Source organism: Hermetia illucens, chromosome 4 (assembly GCF_905115235.1).
Source record: "Hermetia illucens chromosome 4, iHerIll2.2.curated.20191125, whole genome shotgun sequence".
In the NCBI taxonomy this organism is placed as follows: domain Eukaryota; kingdom Metazoa; phylum Arthropoda; class Insecta; order Diptera; family Stratiomyidae; genus Hermetia; species Hermetia illucens.
In genome coordinates, this window is record NC_051852.1 from 157,843,712 (window position 1) to 157,859,028 (window position 15,317).

General features: G+C 42.5%; 1 protein-coding gene across 1 annotated transcript; it reads left to right on the top strand.

The window, feature by feature from the left end:
* The first annotated feature begins 307 nt into the window (after positions 1–307).
* LOC119654137 (putative uncharacterized protein DDB_G0283051) lies at positions 308–898 on the top strand. Its single transcript, XM_038059300.1, has one exon. It carries the CDS (start codon positions 308–310, stop codon positions 896–898), a length of 591 nt encoding a protein of 196 aa, XP_037915228.1.
* The last annotated feature ends 14,419 nt before the right edge of the window (positions 899–15,317 follow it).

Below are 15,317 nucleotides of genomic sequence, written 5' to 3' on the forward strand. Positions count from 1 at the left end.
AGCAGCAACCAGACAGATATATTTTGAAAAAATACAAGGAGCAGCAAAGGATGCTATTATTAATATTCCCGCACCAGATGATTGGGAGCTGATCAAGTCCAATTTAAAACTTCGCTTCAAACCAGACATGGAACCAGCGGATATCTGCAGGAAAATTAACAGTTTAAGGATTAACACAGTAAGTGATTTAGCTATAGAAATTCAAAAAATTAAAAATAAAGCCGATGAGCTTATTTTATTTTATAAAAATGATTTGTACATAGACTTAAGTAATGTTAATTCCCTATTGGTCAATATATGTAAAGAAATGACACAGGGCGTCCTATTAGACAAAATTTATGAATTGTCCGATATATCAGAAATAATAAAAATCATGCAAATGAGAAGATACGAAAACTCCTGCATTAGGCCAGAGTTTCGAAAAATTAAAAATATTAACTCAGCGAGAAACGTGGATGCCATAAAAGATAAAAATAGACAGTCCCCATCTGACTCGAAAGGTTTCTCTCCTAAACGTTATCATTCATTTCAAAATCAAGGTGATTCCCAACAAACAAGACAACAGACACAATACACTACGACAAATTACAATAGACGCAACTACTCTAAGGACTATACCCAGGACAGAAGAAATAATCCTCAATCGGAAACTCAAAACAACTATAATAATAATAGTAATCCCAATGATAACAATCATAATCGTGAAGAGTACCCTAATAGATCAAGACAATTCAGACGGAGTTCAGGCAATTCTAGGATGAATTCAGGCTGTAGTAGGCAACAGCAGGGGTTACTCCTATGGAAATCGATAATGTCGAATCCACTAGTCAAAACAACGAAAATAGAAATTCCCATAGAAGTGAAAATGGACCCAGAGAACAACCTGAGTCAAACCTAGTTAGTTCAAAGGAAGAGGACAATTTTTTTTACAACTAGCCTCGGATGAACTACCTATGATTCAAATTACAATAAAAAACACGAAATATTTAGCTCTTATAGATACTGGATCCTCGTTCAGTATAGTAGATGAACGAATAAATAGTTTCCAGAAAATCAAAATCAAACCTATTCATTTCACTGCCATTACCGGTAAAGACACAATCTATTTCGAAATTCACACTCCAGTTCCAGAAGAGTTTGAATCCCCCCCACAGGCACGGATTAGATGGAAAGTTCGTGACCTTTCAAATAGAAAGTATCAGTTCATAATAGGCATCGATCTGCTAGATAATCTGAATACTCTGATAGATATAGAGCGAAAAAGAGTAACACTCAACGGCAAGATAATTCCTTTTACCAATAACCCATACCAAATCAAACAAGTTTGCGTATTAGAACAAACCCAAGATGATTACATAAAACATCTGAAATTAGATCACTTGAATAATGAAGAAAGAAGGGAAGTAATGAAACTGGTCAAACGATTTGAACAAGTTTTTTATAAAGAAGGTGATAAATTGACGAGTACTACAAGTATAGTTCATGAAATAAAAACTACCACGGACCAACAAATTAATTCCAAGTTGTATCGTTTCCCACCTTGCCATGAGCAGGAAGTAAGAAAACAAATAGCTCAAATGGAAGAACAAGGAATCATCCAAAAGAGCAATTCGAAATATTCGAGTCCACTGATTGTCGTACCGAAAAAGGCTGACAATTCAGGACAAAAAAAGTTCCGAATAGTAATCGACTATAGGAAACTCAATGATATAACGGTGGACGATAAGTACCCCTTACCAAATATAGATTCTATTCTAGATAAACTTGGAAGGTCCCAATATTTTTCCACTATTGACCTTGCTAAAGGATATCATCAAATCCTCGTTAAGAAAGAGGATAGGCCAAAAACAGCCTTTGTAACCCCGCATGGTCTATATGAGTTTATAAGGATGCCGTTCGGTCTTAAAAATGCCCCAGCGACATTCCAAAGACTGATGAATGACATTCTTAGAGACTACATTAATAAGACATGCGTTGTTTACCTTGATGACATCCTTATTTTCAGTACTTCATTGCAAGAGCACATGAAATCTCTATCTGATATATTCAAAGTTTTGAATGCACACCAATTAAAAGTGCAAATCGATAAGTGCAATTTCATGCAAAAAGAGACAACTTTTTTAGGACATGTAATCACTAAGGAAGGATTAAAACCTAATCCAGAAAAAATAAGCGTAATCGAAAACATAAAAATCCCTAAGAATGAAAAACAAATAAAACAATTTTTGGGTTTAACGGGCTATTATCGAAAGTTTATAAAAGACTATGCGAAAGTAGCCCAACCAATGACGAAATATCTGCAAAAAGGCATAAAAGTCAATCCTAACGATCCAAACTTCATAGACGCATTTGAAAAACTTAAGATCCTTATTAGTTCTCATCCCATCTTGCGATTTGCAGACTTTACTAAGCCTTTTCAACTCACTACCGATGCATCTAATTATGCGATAGGTGCTGTTTTATCCCAAAACGGCCATCCAATTTCATTTGCCTCAGGGACATTAAATGTTCACGAGAGAAATTATTTCGCAACCGATAAGGAATTTCTCGCCATTATGTGGTCCGTAAATTATTTCCGACCATACCTCTACGGAAATAAATTCAAAATTTACACTGACCACCAGCCAATCAAATATCTGAATGCTAAGTATAAAGGCAAAGACCCCTCACCTCGGCATCAACGCTGGTTATTAAAGTTAGGTGAATATCAATATGAAATTGAATATATGAAGGGAAAGGAAAATCACGTAGCAGATTTTTTAAGTAGAATTAATCAAACAGAGGAGGAACGTGAAAATGCTTTACACAGCGACAATCGCACTAATTCCTATTCAGATTTACAAGTTCTTGTTAATGAAGAAGAAGACGTTACAATGGCTACAATACATTCTGCTGAGGAAGAGCTTCTCGATCATATTCCTATTAAGGAAGAGATCGTCAATAGATATAAAACGCAACTAATTTTAACCAACAACAAAACACACGAAATAGAAATTATTCACAAAAGGCGAATTATTTATATAGCTGAACACGATTTCGAAAACCTAGGTGAACTTTTCAGACGATATATTATATTAAAAAAGGAATTACAGCAATCTTTTCAGAACTTCTAGACACAAAATACAATATAGTACAAGAGAAACTTAGAGAAATGTACTCTAACGATTCTCAAATTACATTCATCCGGTGTTCATATCGAGCACAAGATATAAAAACTGAAGTAGAAGCAGTGAAACAAATTTCTTTGTATCACATTAGAGAAAGTGTACATTCAGGTATTCAAGAAACTTTTAATAGTTTGAAAAATAAAATTTTTTATCCAAAGTTAGCCGAATTGGTTCAAATTGTCATAAATCAATGCAATGTATGTCAGGAAGTCAAATATGACCGCAATCCAATCAAACCTAAATTTTGCTTTACCGAAACACCCACAGAAATCAACCAAATTATTCACGTGGATCTTTACTTTATAATGAAATGCTGTTTCCTTACTGCCATTGACACATTTTCCAAATTTGCTTCAGCCTATTACTTGCCCGACCGAAACCATACAACCATTATTGAAGTTTTAGAAGAACATTTTGCTAAAATAGGCAAGCCAGAAAAAATAATCGCAGGAAATGAATTTAATGCTATCCAAGTAAAGGAATTTCTACAAACGGAAGGTGTAAAACTACATCTTACGAAAGCTCATAGCCACACGGGCATAGCTGACGTAGAAAGATTGCATAACACTATTGCGGAAAAATTCAGAATTATTACTCTAAGGAAGAGAAAATTCTCACCTAAACAAGTATTGCAGAAGGCAATTAGAAATTATAACCATAGGTTCCATTCTACTATAAAGTGTATTCCCCGAGAAGTTCAAAGTGGAAAAGTAGACGTTGAAAAGATAAAAGAAAATATGAACAGGTGTAAAAAGAAATACATAAGTAAGCCTAACAAAAATAGAGAAAATTATAATGAAACCAGGACTGAAGGATTCAAAAAGAACTATAAAGCAGTCCGACAGAAACACCTACCTAAATACAGAAAAGCGAACTTAGAGAATGTCCATCCAACTAATATTAAACGAAAACCCAAATTTGCAGACTACTCCAAGGATGAACATTTTATTATCACTGATACCCAAAAGGAAATAATCGAAAAAATATTAAACGAAGGTCCTCTAGACGAAATTATTAAATCCAAATTTAAAATAGACATAAGTCGACGAGATCTTAGGACACTTATAGATCAGTCATGGCTTAATGACAATATAATTAACATGTATCTAAAATTAATAGCAGAACGCAACGAACAACAAAGCTCCAAAAATCTCCCAAAAATTTATGTGATGGACACATTTTTTGCTCCACGCCTTTTAAATTCCGGCTATAATGCAGTTCGTAGATGGACTCGAAATGTTGATATCTTCGCATATGATATCATATTAGTACCTGTTCATGTAAATAACGTTCATTGGTGCATGGCGATCATAAACTTAAATAACAAAACAATTAAGTATTATGACTCCTTGGGATCACCAAATTCTCAACTGTTAGATTACTTGGAAGAATATATGAAAGAAGAATCCCTAGATAAAAGAAAACTACCATTAGATTCATCTCCATTTATTAAAGAAAATGTAGTAGATTGTCCTCGCCAATCAAATAGCAGTGATTGTGGGGTATTCAGCTGCATGATTGCAGAGTACATCGCAAGGAATAGCGAAATAACCTTTTCACAAAATAACATTCCAGACCTAAGAAAAAGAATGATCTTAGAGATTACCGAAGGAAAACTATTATTATAAGTTTTTATATTCTCTTAAAAATTAGTCTTAAGTAGTCCCAATAATCATTATACTAATAATACCATAAACCTGCAGATTATCATGGCATTACTGATACTATTCAGTTCGATTAATCCAGCGAAAGGATTATTGAATATTCACGAAATTAAAGAGCAGACAGGGTTTGCAGAAATTCAACTAGACAAAACTGACATCGTTTCCAAAACAAGCATAGTACTTCACGTTATCAACACCACTGAAATTTTGGACCTGATAACTGACTTTAGGACGAACGCAGAAAATTTAGACGGACAATATAGGGACTTAATACTCACAGAACTCAGACATTTGACAAACAAAGTTAGAACCCTTATACCTCAGGAAACGAGACATAAACGTGGACTTATTAATTTAGTAGGAAATACCCAAAAATGGCTATTTGGAACAATGGACGCACAAGACAGACAAGACATCGACGATCACCTAAAGACACTTGATTTAAATACCCATAACTTAATCACTACAATTAATCAGCAAGTTGAAATTAATAAAAACTATAGTGAAACGTTTAAACAGCTCAAAGAAATAGTTAAAAGAGACCGGGAAATTATTTTGAATAGAATTAATAACCTCTCAATGGCAAATAACCGTTTTTATGATCAAATGTTTAAAATTCAGATAATCAAAAGTAGAATCGAACATATTCAGGATAACATTGCCTCCACTAGGTATGGTTTATTGCATCCAGGTATCCTCACTGACGAAGAAATCCAAAAATATGAAATTAATTTAAATAAATTAGCTTACGTTAAAGTTGGAGTAGCCAAATCAGAAAACAATTTGGTATTATTTGCTATTAAAATACCAAAAGAATATATAACAGTCCAATTGAAAATGGTTATACCTGTACCAAATGACCAAAATAAGGAAATAGATTACCCAAACGAAATTGTATTTAGTCTTAACAATTCTGTATACAAATATGAAAAACTTAAATACTTGAACGAACTTAGTATAAGTAAACATTGTATGTACAAGCAAAATTGTAATCTTATAAAAAATTTAAATACAAAAATATTAGAATTAGATACAGAAACGATTCTAATTAAGAATTCCAAACAATTGGAAATAATTCAAAATTGTGATTCAAGAAAATTAATTTTGTCCGGAAATCAATTATTACATTTCAGTAATTGTCAAGTTAAAATTCTCGATCACTATTTTTCTAACATAAAAGAGAAAAGTCAAGACCGTTTTTTCTACCCAACCAATCAAATAAATCAAAATTTCACAGATAAACTTACTTTGGATGATATTATATTATATAATGCTGAAAACATACATAAAATTGAAGAACTCCAAGTTCATAGAAAAATCACATATGGTATTAATATTGGTTTTGTTTTTGTAATTGTATTTGCAATTTTTGGAATATTTGCTTACCTTAAACGAAATAGTAAAGTTTGTAAAGTTCAAGTAGAAAATCGAATTCAGGAGAATTTAAAGAGAACGGAGGGGGAAGTTACGTATCCGTCTGCATCTGACCCATTAAAATATGAAACCGCAATGTGCAACATTAGACAATTTCTGGAAAACGTGGGAAACACAAAATGCACATCAGCAAATAATTCATTCCAAAGTCCAGACGCAAGATCAGCAAATTATGTATAATAAATATAGGTGCAACGTAACCTCCGGTGACCAGTCTCTAAAATTCATTCGGATAAGTTACATTTAGTTGAATTTTGTGTGTCAAATATAGTTTTATAGTGAATAATATATGTATCTTGTGTTTTTAAAAACCTTCCCGCTTGGTCCGAACACGTAATTCACATGCCCAGCAGGCAAACAGATCCTCGTCAGTTGGATGAGCCTACTCCCAGCCTGGCCCTACGAACTCTTGGCCAGCGACCAAGGCGAGGAGGTCGTCTGAAGACTTGACGAATTATACAACTTTAACTTGAAGCATAATTAGACCAGGTCGTCATGTTAGTAGTATTGTATCTGAATGAAATTGCGCGGTATTTCCAGCGATTGAATTATTTGAAATAATAAAGACGTGCTTTTTATAATCGCTGGTGATATTTATTGGTCTTGCAAATACTGATATTTCGGGAACCAACTGTTCCCTTAATTAATGCTAAAAAGTCTCCAACTTGTTCGGTCGTCGTGCAGCCAGGCCTGGTACCTGTACACGGTGTGATTGGAAGGCAGAAGTTTTAATGGATAGGTGACACATTCAGGAGGGTCGTATGGCGGGCTTCGCTATGTAGTGGAATCCACCCTCCAAAGATGACAGACGAGTGGGTCACCCTAAGAATATTTGGTGCAAAATAGTGAAAAAGGAGTGCAGGGGTCACGAATTTCAATCGCGAGTGAAGGCGTGTAGGTGTGTTTGACACGCTAAACTCTACCAAGGGATAAATGGGAACCATATTTATAAGTATCCTGTGGAAACATAAAAGATACAATCCTGTATAATTGTAATCCATAGTTTCTTGCCTTGAATGATTTTTACTTTTCAGTAGTATTCATCATTATTAACGGCGCAACAACCGGTATCCGGTCTAGGCCTGCTTTAATAAGGAACAGACATCCAGGTCCACCAATTCGAAATCCCTAAAAGCTGTCTGGCGTCCTGACCTCCATCTTAGGCAGGGTCTGCCTCGTCTTCTTTTCCTGCCATAGATATTGCCCTTATAGACTTTCCGGGTGGGATCATCCTCATCCACACGGATTAAGTGACCCGCCCACCGTAACCTATTTAGCCGGATTTTATCCACAATCGGACGTTCATGATATCGCTCATAGATTTCGTCATTGTGTAGGCTACGGAATCGCCCATCCTCATGTAGGGGGCCAAAAATTCTTCGGAGGATTCTTCTCGCGGCCAAGAGTTCGCAATTCTTCTTGTTAAGAACCCAAGTCTTCGAGGAAACATGAGGACTGGTAAGATCATTGTCTTGTACAGTAAGAGCTTTGACCCTATGGTGAGACGTTTCGAGCGGAACAGTCTTTGTAAGCTGAAATAGGCTCTGTTGGCTGACAGCAACCGTCAGCATAGGCCAGTAGTTGGGTGGACTTAAAGAGGATCGTATCTCTTGTATTTACCTCAGCATCACGGATTACTTCTCGAGGGTCAGGTTAAAGAGGACGCATGATAGGGCATCCCGTTGTTGTAGACCGTTGTTGATGTCGAATGATGTTGTTGATATCTTGAGAGTGATCCTGCTGATTTTATCTGGCCTCGCACATTGGTCAGAGTCAACCTAGTCAGTTTTTTTTTAATTTCGTCGGGATACCGAATTCTCCCATGGCCGTGTTCAGTTTTACCCTGGCTATGCTATCACAGGCGGCTTTAAAGTCGATGAACAGATGGTGCAACTGTTGTCCATATTCCAACAGTTTTTCCATCGCTTGCCGCAGAGAGAAAATCTGATCTGTTACTGATTTGCCTGGAGTGAAGCCTCTTTGGTATGGGCCAATGATGTGCTGGGCATATGGGGCTATCCGGCCTAGCAAGATAGCGGAGAATATCTTATAGATGGTACTCAGCAACATGATACCTCTATAATTGCTGCACTGTGTGATATCTCCCTTTTTATGTATGAGACAGATAATTCCTTGTTGCCAATCGTCAGGCATTGATTCGCTGTCCCATACCTTGAGCATCAGTTGATGAACCATTTGGTGTAGCTGGTCGCCTCCATATTTAACCAATTCGGCTGTAATTCCATCGGCTCCTGGCGACTTATGATTTTTTAGCCGATGAATTGCACGGATTGTTTCTCCTATACTTGGTGGTGGCAGTATTTGTCCGTCGTCTTCAGTTGGCGGGACCTCCAACTCGCCGATGTTCTGGTTGTTCAGTAGCTTATCAAAGTACTCAACCCATCCCTCCAATATCCCCATTCTGTCGGAAATCAGATTTCCCTCTTTGTCTCGGCAGGATGAGCATCGAGGTGTATAAGGCTTCATCCTGCTGACTTGTTGGTAAAACTTCCGCGCCTGGTGCGGTTGCTCCCTGTACTTTTCGAGTTCATAGACCTGTTGGTTCTTCCAGGCTTCCTTTTTCCGTCTGTGAAGTCGCTTCTCCGCTCGACGGAGTTCGTGATAAGTCTCTGCGTTCTTTGAGAATGCAACATTACTCGGTATGCGGCATTCTTCCGTTCCGTTGCGTCCTTACATTCATCGTCAAACCAGCCGTTCCGACCCCTTTTGCGGCTGGGGCCAAGTATGTTTGTGGCCGTATTTTTGGTAACGTTCTTCAGGTGGTTGTGAGGATCATTTATTGGTGCTTCATCTCCAGGTCCTCTATTGACTGCGGTTATTTCGGCATCCATTTCCCTCTTATAGGTGTCGCGGAGGTTTGCGTTGTGGATGGCTTCAGTGTTAACTCTCACCTGATTGTCAGAGGGGATTCTAGATGGTGTTGTTATTTGAGCTCGGAGCACCATGCCAACGAGATAGTGATCCGAGTCTGTGTTGGCCCCCTGTATGTTCTGACATTCGTCAAGGCCGAGAGGTGGCGGCGTTCAATCAACACGTGGTCAATTTGGTTGAAAGTGATCTCGTCTGGAGGGGTCCATGTAAGTTTGTGGACCGCTTTCCGCGCAAACCAGGTACTTCCAACAACCATTTCGTGTGACACTGCTAATTGGATTATCCGTAGTCCGTTATCATTTGTATTTTGGTGTAAGCTGTGGGAGGTAGCGTATTGCTTGAATATGGACTCCTTCCCTACTTTACTGTTAAAATCCTTTAACTTTAATATTAATTTCTTTGCAAACCACACTTTTAGGTACACCGGAACATAGACTGGGTTTTTACAATCAATACTCGATATATTTAACCATTAGACTTTATTAAATAATTTGTGTGACTGTGACTGTATGCTCGTTAGAGGCAGAAGAGAGTCTCGCTTCATGTGTTTCTTTTCTGCCCCTAACTCATGGCTCACTTTTCTCGCCGGTCCTCCACTCCCGTGGCGAGCTCCGCAAAGTGGATAGATCCGCGCCATCTATTCGTTCGCATTCGCAACATTCGAAATAAATTTCGAATGCTGCGAATCCTGCCGCGCCACATCACTCCGCCCCCAGATGAAACCTAGGGGTTTCGGCGACTGATCCCGGAACTTCGTTCGCCGTCAATCCACAAAACGGACATGACGCTGCTTCGGGGCGGACACGGGTTTCAGCCTGGACAGAGAGACCGCCTTGCTATGTCCACCGATCTCGAGCTGGAAGAAATGTTCTCCCCGCCCGAGAACGCGGTACGGGCCCTCATATGGAGGCTGCAGCCGCTTCCGGACGGCATCCGTTCTGATCAGCACGTGCGTGCATGTGTCCAGTTCCTTGGGCGAACAAGCAGGTATGGACGAGTGTCGAGTGGGTGGTGGCGCTTTGATGCGTCGGAGATTGTCCCTCAGCAGACGCACCAACCCCGACTCCGTGAGACCCGACCTCTTGTCGAAGACTGGATCGCTTGGGAGTCTTGGGTTCTCCCCGTATACCAGCTCTGCGGGGCTGGCAGCAAATTCCTCTCGTCGGGTTGTACGTAGGCCGAGTAGGACGAGAGGCAAGACTTGGGACCAGGACGGATCGTCACATGCCATAATGGCGGCTTTCAGCGTCCGGTGCCAACGTTCTAGCATCCCATTGGATTGCGGGTGGTATGCAGTAGTCCGCTGGCGGTTAAAACCCAGGAGTTTGCCTAACTCGGAGAAAAGGGTGGACTCAAATTGCATTCCCTGGTCAGTGATGATCAGTGCAGGGACGCCAAAGCGAGGTATCCACTCTCGACAGAGGGCTTCGGCACATGATTGCGCCGTAATATCTTTCAGAGGTATTGCCTCAGGCCACCGCGTAAACCTGTCAATGATTGTGAGACAATACCTATAACCGTGCGAGTCTCGCAAAGGCCCTACTATGTCGAGGTGTATCGTGTGGAAACGCTTGGTAGTGCGGGGGAATGAGCCCACTTCTTTCCTTACATGCCTGGAGACTTTACACTTCTGGCATGCGATGCACTCTCTGGCCCAGGAATTGATATCCTTGTTCATGGAGGGCCAGAAGTATTTTCCGGTGACTAACCTATTTGTTGTCCTGATGCCGGGATGCGCCAAGTCGTGGACTGCGTGGAACACTTCCTTGCGAAATGTGGCCGGAATGTATGGCCGAGGTCCCTTTTCCGAGTCTTCGCAGCAGAGGGAGAGGTTTGAGCCGAAGATGGGCAACTCCCGAAATTTGTATTTGGGGTTGGATTTGAGGCTCTGAAATGCTGCGTCATCCTCCTGCGCCTTGGCAATAGCCGAGAAATCGAGTGAGGCGGGGATGTTAACCTCGGAGACACGAGACAAAGCGTCAGCAACTATGTTGTCCTTACCGGACACGTGCTGGATGTCTGACGTAAACTGGCTTATAAAGCTCAGATGACGAAGCTGACGAGGAGACGCTTTGTCGGGCTTCTGTTTCAAAGCATACGTGAGAGGCTTATGGTCCGTGAACACTGTGAACGGCCTGCCTTCTAGGGAGAAACGGAAGTATTTGATGCTCAAATACGCGGCGAGCAGTTCGCGATCGTAGGTACTGTAGTTCCGTTGAGCGGAATTCAACTGCTTCGAGAAGAAGCTCAACGGCTGCCAAACTTGATCCACCTTTTGGTGAGAGTGTAGCGTCGGCCAATTGTTGACGGGATTTGTCAAACGCGCAGATAGCCTCTTCAGACCACACGATCTCTCGTGTGTCCTTAGTTTTGGGGCCAGACAAGTACGCGTTCAAAATGGACTGGTGATGGGCGGCCTTGGACAGGAAACGACGGTAGAACTTCAGCATGCCCAAGACCCTCCTCAACTCCCTCACTGTCTTTGGGCACGGGAAGCTTGTTATCGCTTGCACCTTGTCTGGGTCGGGCTGTATTCCTTCAGGGGAAATGAAATGGCCGAGGAATCTCACTTGCTTTTGGAGAAATTTGCATTTCTCAACGTTTAGGACTAAACCGGCCTCAAGGAGACGTTGAAAAATGCACTCGAGATGGGCTAAGTGCTCAGACTCAGTGGAAGAAGCGACCAAAACATCATCCAAATATACGAAACAGAACTCCAGGTTTCGCAGGACTGAGTGAATGAACCTTTGAAAGGTTTGCGCCGCATTGCACAATCCGAAAGTCATCCGGGTGAACTCGAAGAGTCCAAAGGGTGTGCATATTGCCGTCTTTGGAATGTCTTCAGGAGCTACTGGGATTTGGTGATAAGCCTTGGTTAAGTCCAAGGTCAAAAAGATGCGGCATTTCGTGAGGTGATGCGCAAAGTCGTGGATGAGTGGAATTGGATATCGGTCAGGAACAGTCTGTGCATTTAGCCTTCTGTAATCCCCACATGGGCGCCATTCGCCGTTTGGCTTAGGGACCATATGCAGTGGGGAAGACCAACAGCTGTTTGAGGGCCTGCAGATACCCTGTTGAACGAGTTGTTCAAACTCTTTCCGTGCAATAGCCAGTTTCTGGGATGGTAGAGGACGCACCTTCGAGAAGATCGGGGAACCAGTAGTGATAATGTGGTGCTGCACATTGTGCTTCACTGGTTTGGAGAGACTACACTTGGTAGTAATCTGGCTGAACTTTTGGAGAAGTGCCCGAACACGAGAGTCGGTAATGTCTTCTAAAAGAACGGAAAGATTATTGCCTGGGTGAGATACCATATGTCCCGACGAATTAAGGTTGGTCGTGGAATCTATAAGAGACTTGTTTTGCAAGTCCACCAGCAATCCATAGTGACACAGAAAGTCTGCGCCTAGTATGGGGAAGCTGACATCCGCCAGGATGAAACGCCACGAAAACGTCCTACGCAAGCCAAGACTCACGTCCACTTGCCTATAGCCGTAGATGTTTATGCGGGAGGAATTTGCTGCCGCAAGTTTGAGCGGTTGTGGGAAAAGTTGATGTTGCCGAGGTACGGGAAGAACCGAAACCTCCGCACCAGTATCGATGAGGTAGCTGCGCCTGCTGAGGGGGTCGAAAATAGTTAGGCGACGTGGCGCTGCGTTCTGGGTGGCCGTCGCCAAGACCCCCCGCGGACCTAGTTTTTTGCGGTAGGAGCGAATCTACACAGTAGCGTACATCTTGTCGCTTTATCCCCGAATCTGCGGTGGTACCAGCAAATCCCTCGGTCCGCGGACTGTCCCGACGACCTGCTACCTGATCGCCCTTTTCGGGTGGCAGACCGCGAGCGTGCTCGCGATCTGGCGCCCGAACGCTGAGCGTCCAACGTCGCCCGCATCTCGGCCACACTGGCTGTTAAAGCGGCTATCTCGCGCCTCAAGTCACCCACCTCATCCGACGGTGGTTGAACGGCCGCCAAGGTTGGGCGTACGTACACCTCCTGCACCTGGTCGGCCGTCGCTGCCAGTTCCTCCAGGGAACCGGAGACGCAAGCGAGGATCGCCTGGGTGCCTTCCGGGAGCCGTCGCAGCCAGAGCGACTTGATCAGGTCATCGCCAATCTTGCTCCCACCCAATTGCCTCATTTCGCGAAGCAATTGGCTGGGAGTTCGATCACCCAACGTTAAACCCGGCAGCAAGTGGTCTAATTTTGCCGACTCGCTTGCCGACAGGCGCCTGATCAACTCGCTCTTGAGCTGTGTGTACGATGCCGACTTCACTACGTCGGACACCAGAAGAATAGACTTCTCGTCCAGGCCGACCACCGCGTAGTTGAAGCGGGTCGCGTCCGATGTGATGCCGGACATTTGGAACTGCGCTTCCAAATGCACGAACCACAGCTCCGGGTTCCGCCGCCAAAACGGAGGAACGCGTACGGCGAGGGCGGTCACTTGCGGGTCCGATGGGCCTGCCGCGTCTTTACTGTCAAACGACATCTCGAGTAACAACAAAAAAAAAAAGTAATAGTTTTCAATAAACACCCGGTGAGTTTATGATGAAACGCGGTGAATTTTGCTCCGACACGGCAGGCCGCACCCACAAATGCACGCACGAACAGAGAAATGACGACCGAAGCGGACGCTCTCCAGCGTAGACCAAAAACACCACCAAGGAAACGGAGAACCGGCGATGTGAAACACCTAACGCCGTCTCTTGCAGCGATTTTCAATTATTATTATTGAAATATTATCACAATTTTAACTTTTAACAATTAAATTTGAAGATTGATTGCCAAATAATCTATAACCTAAGTTGCTGCTGCCAATGTTGAAAGGTGGCCGCGCTCGTTCAATTTCTGATGCGGCAATAATGCTGGTGCCAGCTACGTTTGAGATGGAGATGGCTGCGGCTGCGGCGGCAACGATGGTGGCTGCGGCAGTGATGCTAACGTCTGGCGCTGCGGTGCTGGCGTCTGGGGCTGCGGTGATGATGTTTGGTTAACTTGATAAAACGCGCTCGAGATCAGAGGAACAGAACGAGTCATCTGAGGTATCGGCTGCACAGGTTGTTCAATAGTTATGTTTACAGGTGAGGGTCCAGCCTCTCTTTCTTCACTTTGGATACTGATAGTACTAGGACTTTGTGCTCTTCGGGGTCACCAATTTAACTTTAATATTAATTTCTTTGCAAACCACACTTTTAGGTACACCGGAACATAGACTGGGTTTTTACAATCAATACTCGATATATTTAACCATCAGACTTTATTAAATAATTTGTGTGACTGTGACTGTATGCTCGTTAGAGGCAGAAGAGAGTCTCGCTTCATGTGTTTCTTTTCTGCCCCTAACTCATGGCACACTTTTCTCGCCGGTCCTCCACTCCCGTGGCGAGCTCCGCAAAGTGGATAGATCCGCGCCATCTATTCGTTCGCATTCGCAACATTCGAAATAAATTTCGAATGCTGCGAATCCTGCCGCGCCACAATCCCCAAGTATGATTTTGATATCATATCTGGGACAGGCTCCAAGGGTTCGTTCTACTGCCTCCTAGAAGGTATCCTTTTCCGACTCTGGAGTCTCCTCTGTAGGGGTGTGAACGTTAATGAGGCATATATTTCTAAATTTGCCTCGCAAACGCAGAGTGCATAGCCGTTCGCTTATATTTTCAAAGCCGATAACAGCAGGTTTCATTTTCTGGCTGACTAAGAAACCTACTCCGAGCACATGGTTTACTGGATGGCCACTATATACATGGTGTAGCGGCTCTTCTCCTGGAAACCGGTGCCCATCCAACGCATCTCCTGTAACGCTGTTACATTAGCCCTATATTGGGACAGGGTATCGGCTAGCTGCTCAGCAGCTTCATCTCTGTACAGGGAGCGCACTTTCCATGAGGAAATGCTCAAATGGTTCTTCCTTTGTGGTTGTCGGGTTCGTCGTTGTGTAATCCGTCCAGTCCGAGGCTCCTGTTGTGGCTTCGTAACAAGTTGTTTTCCGAGTGGGGTTATCATCCCAACCCAACCTCCAACCTGGAGGACCAGTTGGTACAATTTGTCTCGTTTTTAGGCGCGGGAGACTCGCCTTCATCCTTCTCCGTCTGCAGCTTTTCGTTAAGAAAGAGCACCCAGCGGTCACCTCGTGGAGGTGGAGATAGGGTTCGGTAGT